The sequence below is a fragment of the Glycine soja genome, chromosome 2, assembly GCF_004193775.1.
Source record: "Glycine soja cultivar W05 chromosome 2, ASM419377v2, whole genome shotgun sequence".
In the NCBI taxonomy this organism is placed as follows: Eukaryota; Viridiplantae; Streptophyta; class Magnoliopsida; order Fabales; family Fabaceae; genus Glycine; species Glycine soja.
The window spans coordinates 47,937,622-47,955,371 of NC_041003.1; the positions used below are offsets into that span (position 1 = coordinate 47,937,622).

Below are 17,750 nucleotides of genomic sequence, written 5' to 3' on the forward strand. Positions count from 1 at the left end.
TCCATAAGCCCGCTTAATCCCTAGTTTGAGAATCCCACCAACTATAGCACCTTAAGAATCCCGCTTAATCCAAATCTTTCGTTGTTGGCTTGTGATATTTTGAGCATCTAAATTACAACTATGACTTCCAAATCAACATTTAGTATTGGCTCATGGGTGCTTAACAAATATCGAACTAGGCTTGTTGGTGATAATGTGCAAGCCTTAATATGTACTAAAAATTGGTTACTGGGATTTGATGAGCAAGGTAAATAATGTGTAATGATTGTTGTCTTTTAATCACTTAACTTGAGTTGATTCTAATATTTATTATTGTTTTAAGTTTTAGAAAAAGAATATGAAGATGTGGAGATGGAAAAGGCTCAAGTTACTTCAAATATGAAATCATTTGTTGTTAGAGATGTTTAAGTTTCATATATTAAATTTATTGTTGGATTTTCTTTTGTTAAGACATTATTTATTTTATTGATATAATTGACTAATTGTTGATATTTTATTTACATTTGTGTTGAACTTAATTTGATTGTGTTGCATTTTTATTGAAATTGAAATTCTTTTAAAATTAGGCTCGTGGATCAGTCCGTTTGACCCGCGGGGTTCGCAGGACGAGGACAGACCAATTCATTAGGTCCGTATAAGAATGTGGAGCGGGCTGACCCAGTCCGTTGCCAATGCGAGCTTATGCGGGTGGGTCTTACGCGGGACAGGTCGACCCGCTTACCCACCCTTACGAGCATGTATATTACTTATGCATAGGATATGCAGGTGCGGTAAATATTTTTTTAAAAAATTATCATTCATAATGATCCTACTTGACTTAAACATAATTGACTTGAATGAAGAATATTCATGATTTTAATTTTTTTTTTTGAAAGTGTTAAAAGTATAACATATTTTAAAAAATACTTTATAGGAATTTTAAATTTTTTAATATTATGTAAAATACTTTATGTAAGTCAATTTTTTGAAGAAAGAAAGGAAAGCCAAATTGCATTTTAAGGGAGTAATCTTTGCACAATTGGAATAGTTCACGAAGATGACATCTTTGTCAAAAGAATTTATGTGTTTGATTGTGTTTTTTGTCATTGTAAAAACTTCACTTCTTAATCATGAGAGAATCAACAAATGAAACACGATTTTAGTAGTTATTTTACTTTGAAGATTTAACATAACCGTGAGTAAAGTATTAATGCATCAATTAGATTTATATTCTTACGACAACTTACAAAATCTGATAACACGAGTAAAGTATTAATGCATCAATGAGATTCACATTCTTACGATAACTTGCAAAATCTCATAACCGTGAGTAAAATATTAATGTATCAATGAGACTCACATTCTTACGACAACTTACAAATTTTCATAACCAAATATTAATGCACATCAATGAGATTTACATTCTTAGGATAACTTACAAATTCTCATAACCGTGAGTAAAATATTAATGCATCAATGAGATTCACATTCTTATGATTACTTACAAAATCTTATAATTTTTTTTAAGAATTTCTTTTTTTGGAAAATACTTTCCAAAACTTTGAAATTTTGACACTTTCAGAAATAGAAAATTTAACATTCCAAAAAATACTTTCTAAAAATGAAAGTGTTAAAATTTTAACATCTGGAGAAATATATCAGATTTAAATTTTTAGAAGGAAAAAAATGGAAACCAAATACCTTTTAAGTTGATCCATGTTTGTTATGTTGTTATACTCACTTTATTGGGTTTTTTAAAGAAAAAAGTGTACATTAGTAAAATTGAAAGGTATAAATAATGATTGTCTTTAAATAAGCTAAAGTGAGTTTACAGCCCAACAAGTCAAGCCTTAATTTTTTAAATAAGTTAACCTATTTAAAAGTCTTGTTCCAGTAACTTTATTTAAGGGATCAAATAGAATTTAACTCAAATCATTGCAGGAATATTAACGATGATAACATGATATGATGTTTTCTTTTAACATCTACAAATTAAAAATTAAATTAAATTAAATTAGGTTTTGTTAAGATTGTATACAATATTATTAAATTCCGTTTAATTAAGATTCAAAAAGAAATGTATCTGCATTTTAATATAGTATGTTAGGATTAAATATCTTGACTTTTAATTTAATTCAAATTCAAAATGAATTAAAATGCTTAATATATAAAATGTCAATTAATTATTTCGTAGGAATTAAATGCAATATCAAATAATTTATAACACTTAAATAACTTACTCAACCAACCAATTGAATTAGATAAAATGTACACTGACTTAACCAGAAATATAATAACTTTCAAAACAGAAATATTTTAAATTCAAAACAAGATTGACTTTAATTCTACAAAGAGTGAATAAAACCTATAATATTTTCATATCAAATCAAATTAATATTATTTTCCTTAATTAAATACATATTTTTTTAATCTGTTATAATATGGCTCTGTTTAAATATTTGTTATTATAATATGGTATTGTTTGACCTATAATAAATATTTTTTATTATAAATATTTTTCATTAATATCGTATATTTTTTCAAATTATTCTTCCAAATGTTGTATATGTTTAAGTTTTTTTTTGGTAAAACAATTACTTCTCAAATATAGTTTTGAACTTATAATTTTAATGATATATTCATAATACTATCGAGCATGAATATTAACTGCTAGGATGATTTTCCAACTTAATCAAGTGATTTTGAATTCTTAAAATACAATTGCATTAACATTCAATAAAAAAGATTTTGTTAAATTTAGTAATTTCTACTAATATGATTTTACCAGTCGTGAGCACAATAAGTTTTTACCAATTAAGTTGTTTTTTAAATGTTAAAATGTAGAATTTTTAAATTATGTATTTTATATTTGTCTTTACTTTTAATTATTAGCAAAACAGTCTTGTTTTAACTAAATTAACATTCTTTTATTTTTCTTCTTCTAATTTTGTTATGATTTTCTTATTTTTAAATATTCTCAAAATAATCAACATAGTCATCATACTATTATTTTCATAGTTAATTTATGTATTCAACTTTTTCAGAAGAATGACATATCTCATTTAATTTTTTTTTATTTAAATTTTAAGAGAAAATTATTACAACCCAAACTACTCCAAATTTACTTTTAATTATAGCTAAATTAATCACGTATAAATATGTTTTTTTTTTTTAATTTTAAACATATTTATGTATTGTTCATTTATTTTTGTATTTTTTCAAAATTAAAATACACCTCGTAGTAAAAAATTGTACCTGCTGCTAGTTAAATGAACATGGTGCCTAGGACGAATAACCGAATATTAGTAGTATTGTTTTGCACATTGATGTCTGTCACCAAATTCATTTATTCAGCATTATCCAAACCCAATGCCACGAAGGTGAATACAAAAAGGCTTTTTTTTTTTTTTTTATCGAAAGAATCGATGTTTCTATTTATTAAAAAAATAAAAAAGGAGTAACAAATGCTGAGGGAAGTGGGGTCCACGAGTGCAAACGTAATGACCGTGCTCCACCTTTACGAACCGAATCCCAAACCGTCTCAAACGTGATCGGATCTCAGCTCTCCACGTCACTAAACCACATCATCATCAAACGTCCGAGAGCGGGTAACATTACAAACTGTATAGAGCAGCACCGCAGAGTGCGTCATTTTTATTTTTTATTTTTTCTCTTCGCAATTCACTCATTCACTCACTCACTCACTCACTCACTCTCTCTCGCTGCTGCCATTATTAAAAGAGTGAAGAGAGAGCGAGTTATAGAACCATACTTCAAATCATTTTCATTCCATTTTCTTCTCTCTGCGCCTTCTTAGGGTTTGGGTTTCTGCTTGTGCTTCTGTCACTCATTCTGGTGAGGAAAACAGCCTACTCTTCTTACCTCACGGATTTCGCTTCGTTTTTTTTCTCTCTTGCTTTCATTGCTCTTTGTGATGATCACATGCTGCATTTGCTTTTTTCTGATTTTTTTCTTCCTTTTATTTCGTTCTCAGTGTTTGTTTCACCGTTTAATCGAGGCTTATTGTTGGTTTAGGGTTTTCTGCTTTTGGAAATGCTTCGCTGTTGTTCATGTCCTTTCGTCTTGTGATGTTTTGTTTTACTGCATGTGTTTCAGCTTTGATCGTCGTTTTTTGTGTGTTTATTTTGAAGAGAATATGTTTTCGTTGACTTCAAACTCGTTTTGCTTCCGACGCGAAGATTGTTTGCTAGAATTTTCAGACTGTTTTTTTGAGTTAATCCTTGCGTTTTCACTGGTTGTTATTTCGCCGTGACGTTTCTTTTTGCTTTTTTAAAAGTGTTAAATTTTTTTGAAGCGAAAACTCTGTTTGGTGTCATGGTGGCTCGAATCGGCGGCCACACTGAGTTTAATAAAATTAATTTTCACCGTCTTTATGATTTTTCCGTACCGATGTTTTATGTATTTGCATTTTTAAATTTTGTTTAATTTTTTTTTGGAAAGCGGAAACTCTGTTTGCTCTGATGATGGTCAGAATCGGTGACCACACCTACCTATTTTTGGGCATTTGTGTTCCGAAGTCAGATATTTGCTTCAGGGTGCCTGATTTTGCTGCCAGAGGAGCTTTTTTGTGTTTAGTTGTATTTGTTTTTTAATTTCGTTATTATTTGTATTTTTTTTAATTTGACTTGTTTTAACATTTTACGTCTTCCGTGCGTAGTATTTTGTTTACTGCACTTTTGTGTATTTTCTTTGCTTGCATTGGATGTGCTTACTTCTGTGTTGGTTTATTTGTATAAAATGCGTTTTGCTAGTTACTTGTTTGTTTCATCAATTTGAGTGAGAAATGTTATTCTAGATTCTATATTATTGTATTTTATTTTGCTGCCATGATAGTTGTTCCTTTTTTGTTTTGTTGTATGAAAATGTTTTACTATATTATTTTTCCCTAATTTCGCATAATTAGAGTTTATGTAGATAATCTAATAATATTTTAAATTTATTTTCTTCGTAGGTTTATAAACGCTTTTTGTTGTTTGTTTTCATAGTTTCACCGCTTCCTATTCGAGTAATAAATATTACTCTAGATTTTTGTTTCCCTTCTCTTAAATTGATGTTCTTTTTTCGGTTTTATTTGCAAGATAGCTGTTCGTCCTTTTTTTTTATGAAAATTTGTTGTACCATAGCGTTTGGCGCATGCTTGGAGATACATGTAGACAATCTCAGAATATTTAGTTATTTTTTGAAATTTTTGTTTATAATTTTTGTTCAAAGGATTATGTGAACTTACTACTTATGCTGAGACACAATTTATTTAACAACTTTTCCTATATAGCTGACACTGCTTTTTATAATTTGGATGTGGTGATTTAATACATGATCTATGCAGGAGATGGCTTCTTCGGGGCCAAATGGAACTGACAACGGGGATTCGTTGCCTCCCCCGCCTCCTGTTGTCCCATCAGATGTTGTACCTGTCAAAGCTGAGCTGGAGAAGAAGAAGGCTTTGCGGCTTCCAATAGCCAGGCGTGGCCTTGCTTCAAAAGGGACAAAGCTGCAACTTCTCACCAATCACTACAGGGTGAACGTTGCAAATACTGACGGGCATTTTTATCAGTATAGTGTATGTGCTTTTATTTTCACCTGCATTATTTAATTCAGGTCTCTGTTTTACTTGGAATCATTTATTCAATGTTTATGTTTGTGCAGGTTGCTCTTTTTTATGATGATGGACGACCTGTGGAGGGTAAGGGTGTAGGGAGGAAGCTTCTGGACAGGGTGCATGAGACGTATGATTCTGAATTGAATGGGAAGGATTTTGCATATGATGGTGAGAAGACTCTGTTTACTCTTGGGTCTCTTGCTCGCAACAAGCTTGAGTTTACGGTCGTTTTGGAGGATATTATTGCTTCCAGGTTCAAATTCTGTGGTTGTTAATTCTTCAATTTGACTTGACTTAACTTTTTACTGTTTCAGCTTTGTAACTTTTTCTTCTTCTTTCTGTACCAATGTATGTACAGAAACAATGGAAACTGCAGCCCAGATGGCAATGGAGAACTGAATGAGAGTGACAAAAAGAGGATGAGGCGCCCTAATAGATCCAAGGCATTTAAAGTTGAGCTTAGCTATGCTTCAAAGATTCCATTGCAGGCCATTGCCAATGCTCTACGTGGACAGGAATCCGAGAATTATCAAGAAGCTATAAGAGTGCTTGATATCATTTTGAGGCAACATGCTGCTAAGCAGTGGGTGGATTATGTTTATTTCTTTTTTCTTCTATGATTATTAATAATAATATTATTGTATCAGCTTTCCTTAGTGTGCCTGTTATGTTGGAATATAAAATAATGTCATTTTACAGAGGCTGTTTGCTTGTGAGGCAATCGTTCTTCCACAATGATCCCAAGAATTTTGCTGATGTAGGAGGAGGTGTACTTGGATGCAGGGGTTTCCATTCTAGCTTTAGAACTACACAAAGTGGACTGTCTTTGAACATAGGTTCGATCTGTTGTTTGCCCTGGACACTATATTGGTTCCTCATAATATTTCTTAATTCTTTCTTACAATTTGTTTAGATGTCTCAACCACGATGATAATTACCCCTGGGCCTGTGGTGGACTTCCTAATATCCAATCAAAATGTGAGAGACCCCTTTTCACTTGACTGGGCCAAGGTAAAGCTAATTCAATGACCAATTGATCATAGTGCTTGATTAACTGTTATATACAATAATCTCATTTTTTATTTATTTTCTTGAACAGGCCAAGAGGACATTAAAAAATCTGAGGATTAAAGCGAGCCCATCTAATCAAGAATTCAAAATAACTGGGATTAGTGAACTCCCTTGCAAAGATCAAACGTATGTCATTATCCTGCTTTTGTTCTTGATTATTAATTATTATCATTTTTAGAGATTTTTAATTACCAGGGTGGGGGTGTTGTAGGTTTACCTTGAAGAGAAAAGGTGGTGATGATGTTGCTGAGGAAGAAGTGACAGTATATGATTATTTTGTTAATATCCGCAAGATAGATCTTCGATATTCTGGGGATCTCCCATGTATTAACGTTGGAAAGCCAAAAAGGCCAACTTATATCCCTCTTGAGGTAGATTTGGTGCTTTATATTTTGTTTTAGTACTTTGAATTAGAAAGCTATTGATTCATCTTTGCTGCTTAATTACTTTTAATTTTTTATGCTTAGCTTTGCTCTTTGGTATCCCTGCAACGTTATACAAAAGCACTATCCACTCTTCAAAGGGCTTCATTGGTGGAGAAGTCCAGGCAGAAGCCACAGGAGAGGATGAGGGTTTTGACTGATGTAAGTGTCTTTTTGTCCAGTTTTGAATAATTGGATTCTTGTATATTTTTCTGGGTTTACCTGATATTATTTCTATTATTGCAGGCACTTAAAAGTAGCAATTATGGTTCCGAACCAATGCTACGTAATTGTGGGATCTCTATAAGCCCCAACTTTACTGAAGTTGAGGGTCGGGTTTTACAAGCTCCGCGGGTAAATTTCAAGTCATTATAATTGTGCATGTGCTTATTCTTTTTTATTTTGTTACCTTCATGTTGATGTTGATGAATATCGTAGTGGTGAATTGATTTTGTTAATATTGTGCCCAGAGAGGTGGGTTTAGATATTGCCTTGCTTTTGCACCAATTCTAATTGCTTTTTGTTGGCTGAATTATCAATGTTGTGTTCTGTAATTGCTTTCGAAACTGATTATTAAATTTGTGCATGTAGTTAAAATTTGGTAATGGGGAAGACTTCAATCCTAGAAATGGGAGGTGGAACTTCAATAACAAGGTATGTCATTCTAATATTCAATTAATTTCATAAAAAAAGATTTGAATTTTCTAATAATTGAATTTTTTTTCTCCAGAAAATTGTCAAGCCAACTAAAATAGAAAGATGGGCTGTGGTTAACTTCTCTGCACGCTGTGATACACGAGGGCTTGTGAGGGATCTCATTAAGTGTGGTGGAATGAAAGGAATTGTAAGTTATATAACTGCAGATTGACTCGGAAGCATAATAAATTTGCTGACTATATTTTTCTTAACTGCTATTGGTAGGTGATAGATCAGCCATTTGATGTGTTTGAAGAAAATGGTCAGTTTAGGCGTGCACCGCCTGTGGTTCGAGTAGAGAAGATGTTTGAATTGGTTCAGTCTAAACTTCCTGGGGCTCCTCAGTTTCTTCTTTGTCTGCTTCCTGAGAGGAAAAATTCTGATCTTTATGGTTAGTTATCTGATAATTTTTGTCTTTTGTTCACTCTTGTTTTCATGTAATTGTTTGAGTCCCCTTATTGATTAAAATTAACTGAACTTGGTAAGGTCCATGGAAGAAGAAGAATCTTGCTGAGTTTGGAATCGTGACTCAGTGTATAGCTCCGACCAGGGTCAATGACCAATATTTGACTAATGTTCTGTTGAAAATCAATGCTAAGGTATGTTGTTTCTTGGGTTAGTTTTCTATTTTTTGGAATATAAATTACAAATCTTTTTTGTGCAGATTTCCAGGATTCATTATTGTGCCTTTCATTGAAATTTTTAATCTTTTGTAGCTTGGTGGCCTGAACTCAATACTAGGTGTTGAGCATTCTCCTTCTATTCCTATTGTTTCTAGAGCACCAACCATTATTATTGGCATGGATGTGTCTCATGGTTCGCCAGGGCAAACAGATATTCCTTCAATTGCCGCGGTAATTTATTAGTGCTTGTTGTGTTTTTATATGTTGGGCATGTGTTTCAAACTCATGATTGTCTTAGTTTGAGTATACTTCCTGGTTATTGGAAGGAATGTTTTATGACTATCTGATAGTGTATGCTAATACGTAAATATGCAGGTGGTCAGCTCCCGAGAATGGCCACTAATATCAAAGTATAGGGCTAGCGTCCGTACCCAGTCTCCAAAGATGGAAATGATTGATAATTTGTTCAAGAAGGTTTCTGACAAGGAGGATGAAGGCATAATGAGGTTAATTTAATTTTGTATCAAATCATTGAATTGATCCTCCTAGTATATTTACGATATCATATTGGTATCAATTTTGTCAACATTAATTTGGAATTTGGTTCTGTGAAATGATCAGAATTTGGTTTCTAAATTGATGTCAAATTATATATTGGATTAAGGTATAGTGCGTCCAACAATATGATAAATCTACCAAGCATTTATTCGTTCTTTAAGTTTGTATACATGCTCTCGTGTGTTGTGCATTACCACTTTCCTTTGAAGTATTTCTTGCTACATAATATTAAGTGAATTCAAATGAATGCCAGTTTAGTTGCAATTTATAAATTATAAACAGTATTTTATGGTACTTGTTTATTTTGTGGTCTGCATTTTCTGGAATTGGACAGTCATTGGTTTGTTGTATATCTGCAGGGAGCTTCTACTTGATTTCTATACAAGTTCTGGGAATAGAAAGCCCGATAATATAATCATATTCAGGTTAACTTTTTTTCTCAAATTTTATTCTGTGAACTATGTACTATATTTTCTTTGTTTTTATAAATGTTGTTTAGTTGTTAATATATAGATATTGTAATGTTTGTTGTTCGTTTTTGTTTTTAACAATGTTTGATTAAATCTATTCTTGCAACATGTTATGTAATATCGTGGTGGTTAATATGTAAGACTGTTTGTGTAATATTTGTTTAGGTTAAAAAGTGCTTGCTTGATGCCTTTTTTAGTGTTTTCAATGATAAATTTGTAAGATACGATCATTATCATCTGTTTTAGGCTCAAATACTCTAGCTGCATTTTCCTAATTTAGTTTGCCTTTTTTTAACCCTTTCTCTTTTAATTGGATGTGCAATATTCAATATTTATTAACAATTTTAAAAGGATTCATATGCATTTAAGGTAATAGGATTTTTGTTGATTTCATCTGAGAATGTTATACCATGCAAAGCTCTTTTTATGTCACTAAGACAAATGTCAAAAGCTTATAGATTTAACCAATGCTTCTATTTAGTTTATGGTTTTATTATCACTTCAGAATGTTTGTCTGAATTTTTCTTCAGAATGTTTGTACTGAATTTTATATATATTTCTTTTTTACTGAATTGTGTGTGTGTGTGTATTTATTTATTATGTCTTCAGTTGTTTTTATGTCTGTTATTTTGTTTGTTCTTACATATTTTTTTGTAACGAATCTTTTTAATATGTAAGTTTATTTTTGTTTGTTATTGTATTTGTTCTTTAATCATTGTACTGACCTTTTTTTGGCTGGATGTAGGGACGGTGTTAGTGAGTCCCAGTTCAATCAAGTTTTGAACATTGAACTTGATCAAATTATCGAGGTGCTTATTGATTGAGCTGATGAATTTAAAACATTAAATATTTTTAGTGTTTTTGGTTGGGGTTAATACTGTCTTCTTTAATGTTAGGCTTGCAAGTTTTTAGATGAAAAGTGGAACCCCAAGTTTTTGGTGATTGTTGCTCAAAAGAACCATCATACTAAATTCTTTCAACCTGGAGCTCCTGACAATGTTCCTCCTGGTATTTGTCTTGTTTTATTTAGAATTTAACATCTTTTGATAATTTCTGTTTTGTTATTTCTTAACCCTTTTTTATTTATTTTTGCAGGAACTGTAATTGATAACAAAATTTGCCATCCTCGGAATTATGATTTCTATATGTGTGCACATGCTGGAATGATTGTGAGTATCTGCTAAATTTTTTTTCTGTATTTTAATGTGGTTTTGGTTTTTCTATTTGTAGATCCATTATTGAGGCTCCTATTCCTTGTTGATGTAAAGTGCACGAATGTTCTTTAAGACGCATGTACATTCGTTTTACTTGGTGAAATTGTTTTCAAATTGAATTCGAATGATTTTGGCTTCTTTCCTTCTTAATTAAATGTGTATGTATGTTCGTTCATTTGCATGTCTCTATTTTTTAGTATGTAAGTTTTATGGTCATCCTCGTCATTCATTTCATTTGGATGCTGTGTATTAAGAGATTAGGAAGCTACCCTTGGTAAGAGTTTCCATAAATGATGTGTCTTTGTCAGAACTTGCAATAACAGTCTTGTATTGTTTTGAAAAATTACTATTCAGGGTACTAGCAGGCCCACACACTACCATGTTCTGTTAGACGAGATTGGCTTTTCACCTGATGATCTACAAGAGCTTGTACATTCATTATCATATGTGTAAGTAGTAGTTGTGATCTATTTGATTGTTTTAGAATATTGCTTCTGCCAATCCTTGGCATGTAACGATATTGTCTTAAAATCATTTTGCTATTTGACAATAGGTATCAGAGGAGCACCACTGCCATTTCTGTCGGTAAGTTCTTACACAGCTTTTTTTTTTAACTGTTTATTTAGTGGTTTTTGTATTCATAGAAATATATAGGGTCTCATTGGTGAAAAAAACTCATGTATGCAGTTGCTCCAATTTGCTATGCTCATCTGGCTGCTACTCAGATGGGTCAGTTTATGAAATTTGAAGACAAATCTGAGACATCTTCGAGTCATGGTGGTTCTGGTATGCCTGCTCCTCCCGTCCCTCAGTTGCCAAGATTGCAGGAAAATGTTTCGAGCTCAATGTTCTTTTGTTGAAGGATCTGTTGCAGTTCTAGGGATAGTGATAACTGATAACAGTGCTGTTTATAAGACTTCATAGGATAGTTTTTTTGTTTGAACCGTTGACTATGGGCGCCATTGGTAGTAGGAAAGGATTATTATACATGTAAAAAGGCATTTTGCTTATGCCTTTACATGTGTTTAGTCTTTAACTATTTTGATACTGTTGCGAGCGAAGTCTTTCGCTATTTTGAAGATTGTTAAGGTTTATGTGATTCCTATGGCGCTCTTGATCATTTTCTATTTTAGTTGTGGTTTGCATGAATCAAAAGATTAAATGGGTATATTACTGTTCTTATTTACGGATAAAATCCATATTATAGACTCCTGATTGCAATGTGACCCGAGTAAATAAGAATGTCTCAATTGTGTTTAAAATACGTGAATTTAACTTGGTTCTATTTTATTTATTTTTCCGCACTAAGTTATTTTCTTTTCTTCCTGGTGGTTTAAATCATATCGATAAAACTTGGGACTTTCTTATCCATAGACAGAAACTTTTCCCTCTCTATTTGAACCGAATGAGAAAGTGAAAGTAATTGTTCGATTTAGAAGTTTTATACAGTTTGACCAATGTTCATTTATGCTCCCCGATTTCTCAATATTCTATTATTCTTATTTTATTCTTGACTTTGTTTTCCGTTTCGTCCTTATTTTTCACTTTGCCGAGTCCTCGTCATCATATCTAAACTGAAATATTAAGCTTAATTAAAACATTAAATTTATTATTTCAAATTTCATTATAAGAATATAAATATTTTTATTATTTTTTAATTAATTTTTGAAGGTACTAAAATCAATATGAATTATATACTGACAAATACGAGTGACATTAATTCTTGAAAATGATAAATATAGGTAACATTTCAAAAGAAAAATGATGATAGAATCTTTTGCATTTTCTCTAAATTTTAAAAGATTAATTTATTTTTATTTTTATAAAGAATAACTAACAATGCATGTACCAGTACCATTGAGAAAAAATTGATGACGTGAACAACTACTTACATTGACATAAAATAGTTGGATAAAGTCAACCTTTAAAAAAATAAAAAAATACATTTAAAAAGAAGTTCAATTTATTTTGTAAAAAATTAAAAGTAATTCCTTAATTTTTCTTATTTATCTGTGCGATATATCTTTCCGTTTCGTTGAATTCTGATCCGTAAATAAACAACTAGGTACTACGTATTAAATAATAAGCATACTGTCTCCCAAGCTGCTCAAACGCCCACCAGCTGTTCGACTTAAGTCCATGCCACCAGTTACCTCAAGAAACCACATCTACCAGTCGTGAGAATATTTAAGTTGCACTTTACTTGATTTACAGTTAGTGGGGTATTACATCAGGGCTTTGTTTTGTTGATTTGAACCCTTGCAGCTTGCAAGAATGCTCATAAGAATTTTACATTGTCACAAAGTCCATCCTCTGAGCCCTAGGTGCTTTACTTCTGCAACTCTTAATGTACTTATGTCTGGGGATGTATTGAGAAAAACAAGGGTTTATACTGAGGAAGATGTTCTCCAGTACTCCAAGGTGAGTTGTGATTCTAATCCTTTGCACACTGATTCTGCTGCTGCCAAAGATGTTGGATTTGAAGGTCCACTGGTACATGGGATGCTTGTGGCTTCTCTCTTTCCTCATATCATCTCATCACATTTTGTAAGTTTCATGCTAACCCTCTCTTTAAATTTTGATATGCCTCCTATGGAAATGAGATAGTTAACGTTCTCATCTCTATAAACTAAGTTAAAGTGAATAAACAGATAAATTAGGAGAGTTCTTTCTTTTTTCTTTTGATAGACTGAATTTTATACTTCTGTAGCATAGATTTTTACATGCAAAAGTTAGCTGGTGCTTTATGTAAGTAAAATTTATTCCACAGCCAACAGCTTTGGGGAAACCAAAGTTGATTCCGAGATCCAAATCACCCTGCCCCCATGAACATCCTTTCCATGGACTTGAGTATTAGGAACCTCTTAATGGAAAATTATGACATGAAATAGATTATCATAATATGAAGAAAACATAAGATGTGAAGTTGTAATCTCCACTGTGAGGAGTGTCAAATAAGGGCAAGCGGCCTTTCACTTGTTGCATAGACTAAAATGTGTCATGACTCATGAGAAGTAGAATGGGAGATACATGTATATGCTTAAATTTTACTATTTTTGTGAAAGACATGAAAATATGAATGCATGGATAAAAGACTTTAAGTTTTGTCAATTTAAGTATTAACATGGGTTCTACTGCTTGCATGATTGGTACTAATCATTAAATTTGATCAACTTGAATAAAGGACTTAAGTGCTTGACAAATGATGTAAATTGAGTCAATAATATGAAGTCTCTCATTCAATTATTCCTATTTTTTGTGATAACTTTCTTGAATCCCTTTTCTTCCCTTGCCCTTCACTTTTCTAATATCATGGATAATTGCAGCCAGGAGCTGTGTATGTATCTCAAAGCTTGAATTTTAAGTTCCCAGTGTATATTGGAGATCAAATTATTGGTGAAGTGCAAGCAACTAATCTGAGAGAAAATAAAAATCGATATTTGTAAGCTTAGTCCTGGTGTTATAATTATGCATTCTTTTTTAAACAAGGAGTAATTTTGTTTCTAAACGAATGTTTCTCAATGCTATTCAGTGCAAAGTTTAAGACAAGGTGCGTCAAGAATGGTGACCTTCTTGTCATTGATGGTGAGGCTGTGGCTTTGTTACCAACCTTGACTGTAGAACAGATTCAACACGAGAAGCGGTAAAAGATATTCATTGTTCTTGACTGTTAATCGCAAATACCTTTTCAAAGGCAATGTTGGGCATAAAAGTAATATGTTTGTTGTTTTGTGTTTTAATGAATAGTGATTGGGGGTTCTAAATTGTGATCCCCTCCCCTGAACACAAAGACAGACAGTTGACACCAAAAAGTTTTTGTTCTCTTTGTTATTCTGATGTTGTTGCTGAACAGTTATGCTTGATCTTTTTTGTGTGCCTTTTGATCATATTACGCAAAGGGTCACTTGATGCACTGAGCTCCGAATCAAGGGATATCTTATTGATAATTTTTTTGGCTTTTCCTGCCATCTAATACTATTGGTTTTGGAGGAAATGTTTAATGTATTAATAAGTTAGATTTACTTTGTTTCGTGCCGATACGGTTTCTCTATATTTTGTATTGGCAACTGCCTCGCATGAAACCCAAAAATATGGTCCCTTATTGATCCTGTTGTTCTTCTCTATATATGATTAATTTAAGTCTACATTTGCAGTAGCTATTTACACAAAACTAATGGAAAATTTGCCTTGTTGGTAACTTTTAAGTGTATCACATGATCCAACATTTTTGGTTTGTCAAAAAAGAAAAAATCATTAAAATTAGTTCATGATAAACTATCTCCCTTCCCCTTTTTTTCGTTTTCTCAAGTAAACAATGTTTGGCATTACAATGATGGTGGGAGAGTGAAATTTGAACTAGGCCAACCAATTTACTAATAAATTTAAAAGATACCTTGAACTCCATTGCTTAACTTACCATCACAAAGTAAAATCAATAAAACAATTACAACTGGTGCTATAGTACACATACCTATAGTCTACCATTTCTAGTAACTGATGTTAATTGAAGAGATGCTCCACATCAAGACAAAGATGAACTCCAAAAGTTTTTGGTTGACTTGAATGCCGTCTGAAGCACAACCACTTTTTGGCGAACTTGCTTGAGCACCACCTTTTGGTGAAGTGGCTGGATTGGGTGCAGAAACACCTTCAGTAACAGATATAGCAACCTTCATCCCATGCCAACAATAGCCTCCTCCACTTAAGAAGTAGTAGGTCTTGAATTCTGTTAGATGAAACACGTCTCTTCCTGCACCCCTTGATATGTTTTGAACAAATCCTGTGTCCACGCAGTTCTCATAACCAGTCTTGTTCACCTCTAGTACATTATACTCGTTTCTATCGTATCCAAAGTCTTGCAAGCACATCATTAAGTCTTAATCAAAAGATAAAGTAAACTAATCTACATTAATAAATTAATCTACAATTACATGTGCCTTTTTAATGACCTTGACTCCTTTTTCTCCCTTCTGTATTCCTTACTCAAAAGTTGTACATGGGGAAAAAAGTAAATTTGAGTGAAGACATACATAAAACGTGATCATAGTAATTTATTAGTGGAGTGTGATTTATTGCGCTTTGAGATGGTTTAAGAGAAAAAAAAGTTATGTATTGAAAGTTAGTATAAAAAAAAAATTTACATGTCAATCAATTATAAACTATCATGTATCACAAGTTTATTGACTTTTATAAATTTATTTTAAAAGTTATATTAACGGTAATTTATGATTGAATGATAGTGCAGTGCATCAAGTTAAATTCTCTACCTAACCTTTTTACTTTCTTTATTCTTATGAGTTGTGTTGTCTTTAAAATGTGATGAGGAAACTGAAAACATGTCTCTTGATTTGTTAGATTAATTTTTTCTATTCTATACATATTCAAGTATTTGAATCAAGATAATCACATTTGTCATTTTAAATTAAACCTAAACAAAGAAACAGTGCTAAGTCATAAATTATTTATCATGCCATGTGTAGGGTTCATCAGAAAGGGGTGGATAGAATTGCATAGTAGCCTTAAAAAACAATGAAAAACGTGTTCTTAAAATTTAAAAGCAAAAAAAGGCTAGAATATTCAAATTTTGTTTTTTGTATAAAATATTTAAGACTAACTTTTTAAATAAGTAAATTCTTTACTTTAAATATATTTAAATTTCCATGTACACTTGGGATAATTGAGGATAAGAATTAAAAAATATATAAAAACAGATAACAAAAAAATGATTGAGCAAAAACATTGAAAAAGAATGGTATGGAAAAAGGTTAGATTGATAAGGGTTAAAATCATAAATGATAATTGAAAGAAAAATAATCTCTAACACGCTTCATTGAAGGGTATTGAAATTAAGAAATTTTAGTGTTGTGTAATGATTTAGGTTCTTGTACATATAAACTTGGATAAAGGTTATATTCTTGTCACTCCACTCCATTATTAACCATTCTAACCATTTACTTTGCACAAGAGAAAATGAAACATTTAAAAAAGAAAAGAAAAAAAATAAGGAGGAAATCTTACAAAGCCAATCTTCCAAATGGAAGTGCTCATGACTTGACCATTCTGTCAAGTTAACATTAGGTCCCCAACTAGACTTGTCCCCACCAACGTAGTGAAGCTCTGATTTAGCCATGTTTGCCAGCACCATGGTCATCATCATCATCAACACCATTTTTTTAAGCTCAAAATATCCAAAAAAATTTCAAAGCCTCTATCTATCAATATGAGAGTTATACGTATATTTGCGTTCATGAAAGGATCAAAATTTATAGAGACTAAGGCTTGAATTAATGTATATGGAAAGATTAACTGGCACCGATTGAGCTATATATCATTGTCACATTTTTAGAATGAAATCAAATCATTTGCAAATTCTAATATATTGGCATTGCATGTTTGGAAAGAACTCAAATCACTTCCAAATTTTAATTCTAGATTGAATTCAAGAAATTATTTTTACCCTTTTAGTCAATCAATCCAATTAAGTATAAGTTATATCAAATATGTTTTATGGATATGAATACGAATATTAAATTAAATACAGTATATAAACACCATATTTTTTTAAGACAACTAAAGTACAAGCACACTACATATATTTAAGGTTATGTTTGACCAAATATTTTTTGGACTTAAAAATTATTTTAAGTCAAAGTTAAAAAATAAGAACTTAAAAAGAAGTTAAAAGTAATTTATTTAAGCAAAACTCTATAGTGTCAAATTATGTTATAATGAATTTACTAAATAATTAAAAATATTTACTAAATATATTGTTGTAATTACGAATTCAAGAACTTGCCACAACCTAAAATGTTTAGAAAAAATGAAATATAAATTAAATTTAATGAAAAAGTAAAATATTTTAAAATAAATTTCATTCAAATATATTATTTACTTATTTCAATAATGTTCTTGTATTTCATATAATGATAATTAAAAATATATATTTTAATTTTACAAAATATATTGTTTTAAACATTTTGAAATAAACTAAAATTTGGGAAAATTATTAGTACGATATCATGTCTTTTTTATCATTGAGAAGTTAGTGATAAAATTTAAAATAATGATATTTTAAGATGAGTCAGAATTCAAAGAAG

General features: G+C 31.3%; 3 protein-coding genes across 3 annotated transcripts; 2 read left to right on the forward strand and 1 right to left on the reverse strand.

Annotated features, from left to right (window-relative positions):
• Window positions 1–3,666: 3,666 nt before the first annotated feature.
• LOC114400730 (protein argonaute 4-like) lies at window positions 3,667–11,850 on the forward strand. The gene is made up of 23 exons (XM_028363348.1): window positions 3,667–3,834; window positions 5,327–5,560; window positions 5,647–5,852; window positions 5,958–6,182; window positions 6,299–6,435; window positions 6,513–6,610; window positions 6,699–6,796; window positions 6,882–7,041; window positions 7,138–7,254; window positions 7,339–7,446; window positions 7,684–7,746; window positions 7,823–7,936; window positions 8,014–8,179; window positions 8,275–8,387; window positions 8,505–8,642; window positions 8,787–8,917; window positions 9,329–9,394; window positions 10,185–10,248; window positions 10,336–10,447; window positions 10,535–10,608; window positions 11,008–11,102; window positions 11,207–11,238; window positions 11,341–11,850. The coding sequence occupies exons 2-23, from the start codon at window positions 5,330–5,332 to the stop codon at window positions 11,511–11,513; spliced, it is 2,721 nt and encodes a 906-aa protein (XP_028219149.1). The 5' UTR covers window positions 3,667–3,834; window positions 5,327–5,329; the 3' UTR covers window positions 11,514–11,850.
• Window positions 11,851–12,681: 831 nt separating this feature from the next.
• Window positions 12,682–14,759, forward strand: LOC114400739 ((R)-specific enoyl-CoA hydratase-like). Its single transcript, XM_028363360.1, has 5 exons — window positions 12,682–12,830; window positions 12,919–13,200; window positions 13,980–14,095; window positions 14,186–14,296; window positions 14,401–14,759. Exons 2-5 carry the CDS (start codon window positions 12,928–12,930, stop codon window positions 14,414–14,416), a joined length of 516 nt encoding a protein of 171 aa, XP_028219161.1. The 5' UTR covers window positions 12,682–12,830; window positions 12,919–12,927; the 3' UTR covers window positions 14,417–14,759.
• Window positions 14,760–14,917: 158 nt separating this feature from the next.
• On the reverse strand, window positions 14,918–16,822 carry LOC114372064 (lamin-like protein). Its single transcript, XM_028329460.1, has 2 exons — window positions 16,672–16,822; window positions 14,918–15,508 (listed from the first exon to the last, which is right to left on the reverse strand). The coding sequence occupies exons 1-2, from the start codon at window positions 16,820–16,822 to the stop codon at window positions 15,141–15,143; spliced, it is 519 nt and encodes a 172-aa protein (XP_028185261.1). The 3' UTR covers window positions 14,918–15,140.
• Window positions 16,823–17,750: the final 928 nt, after the last annotated feature.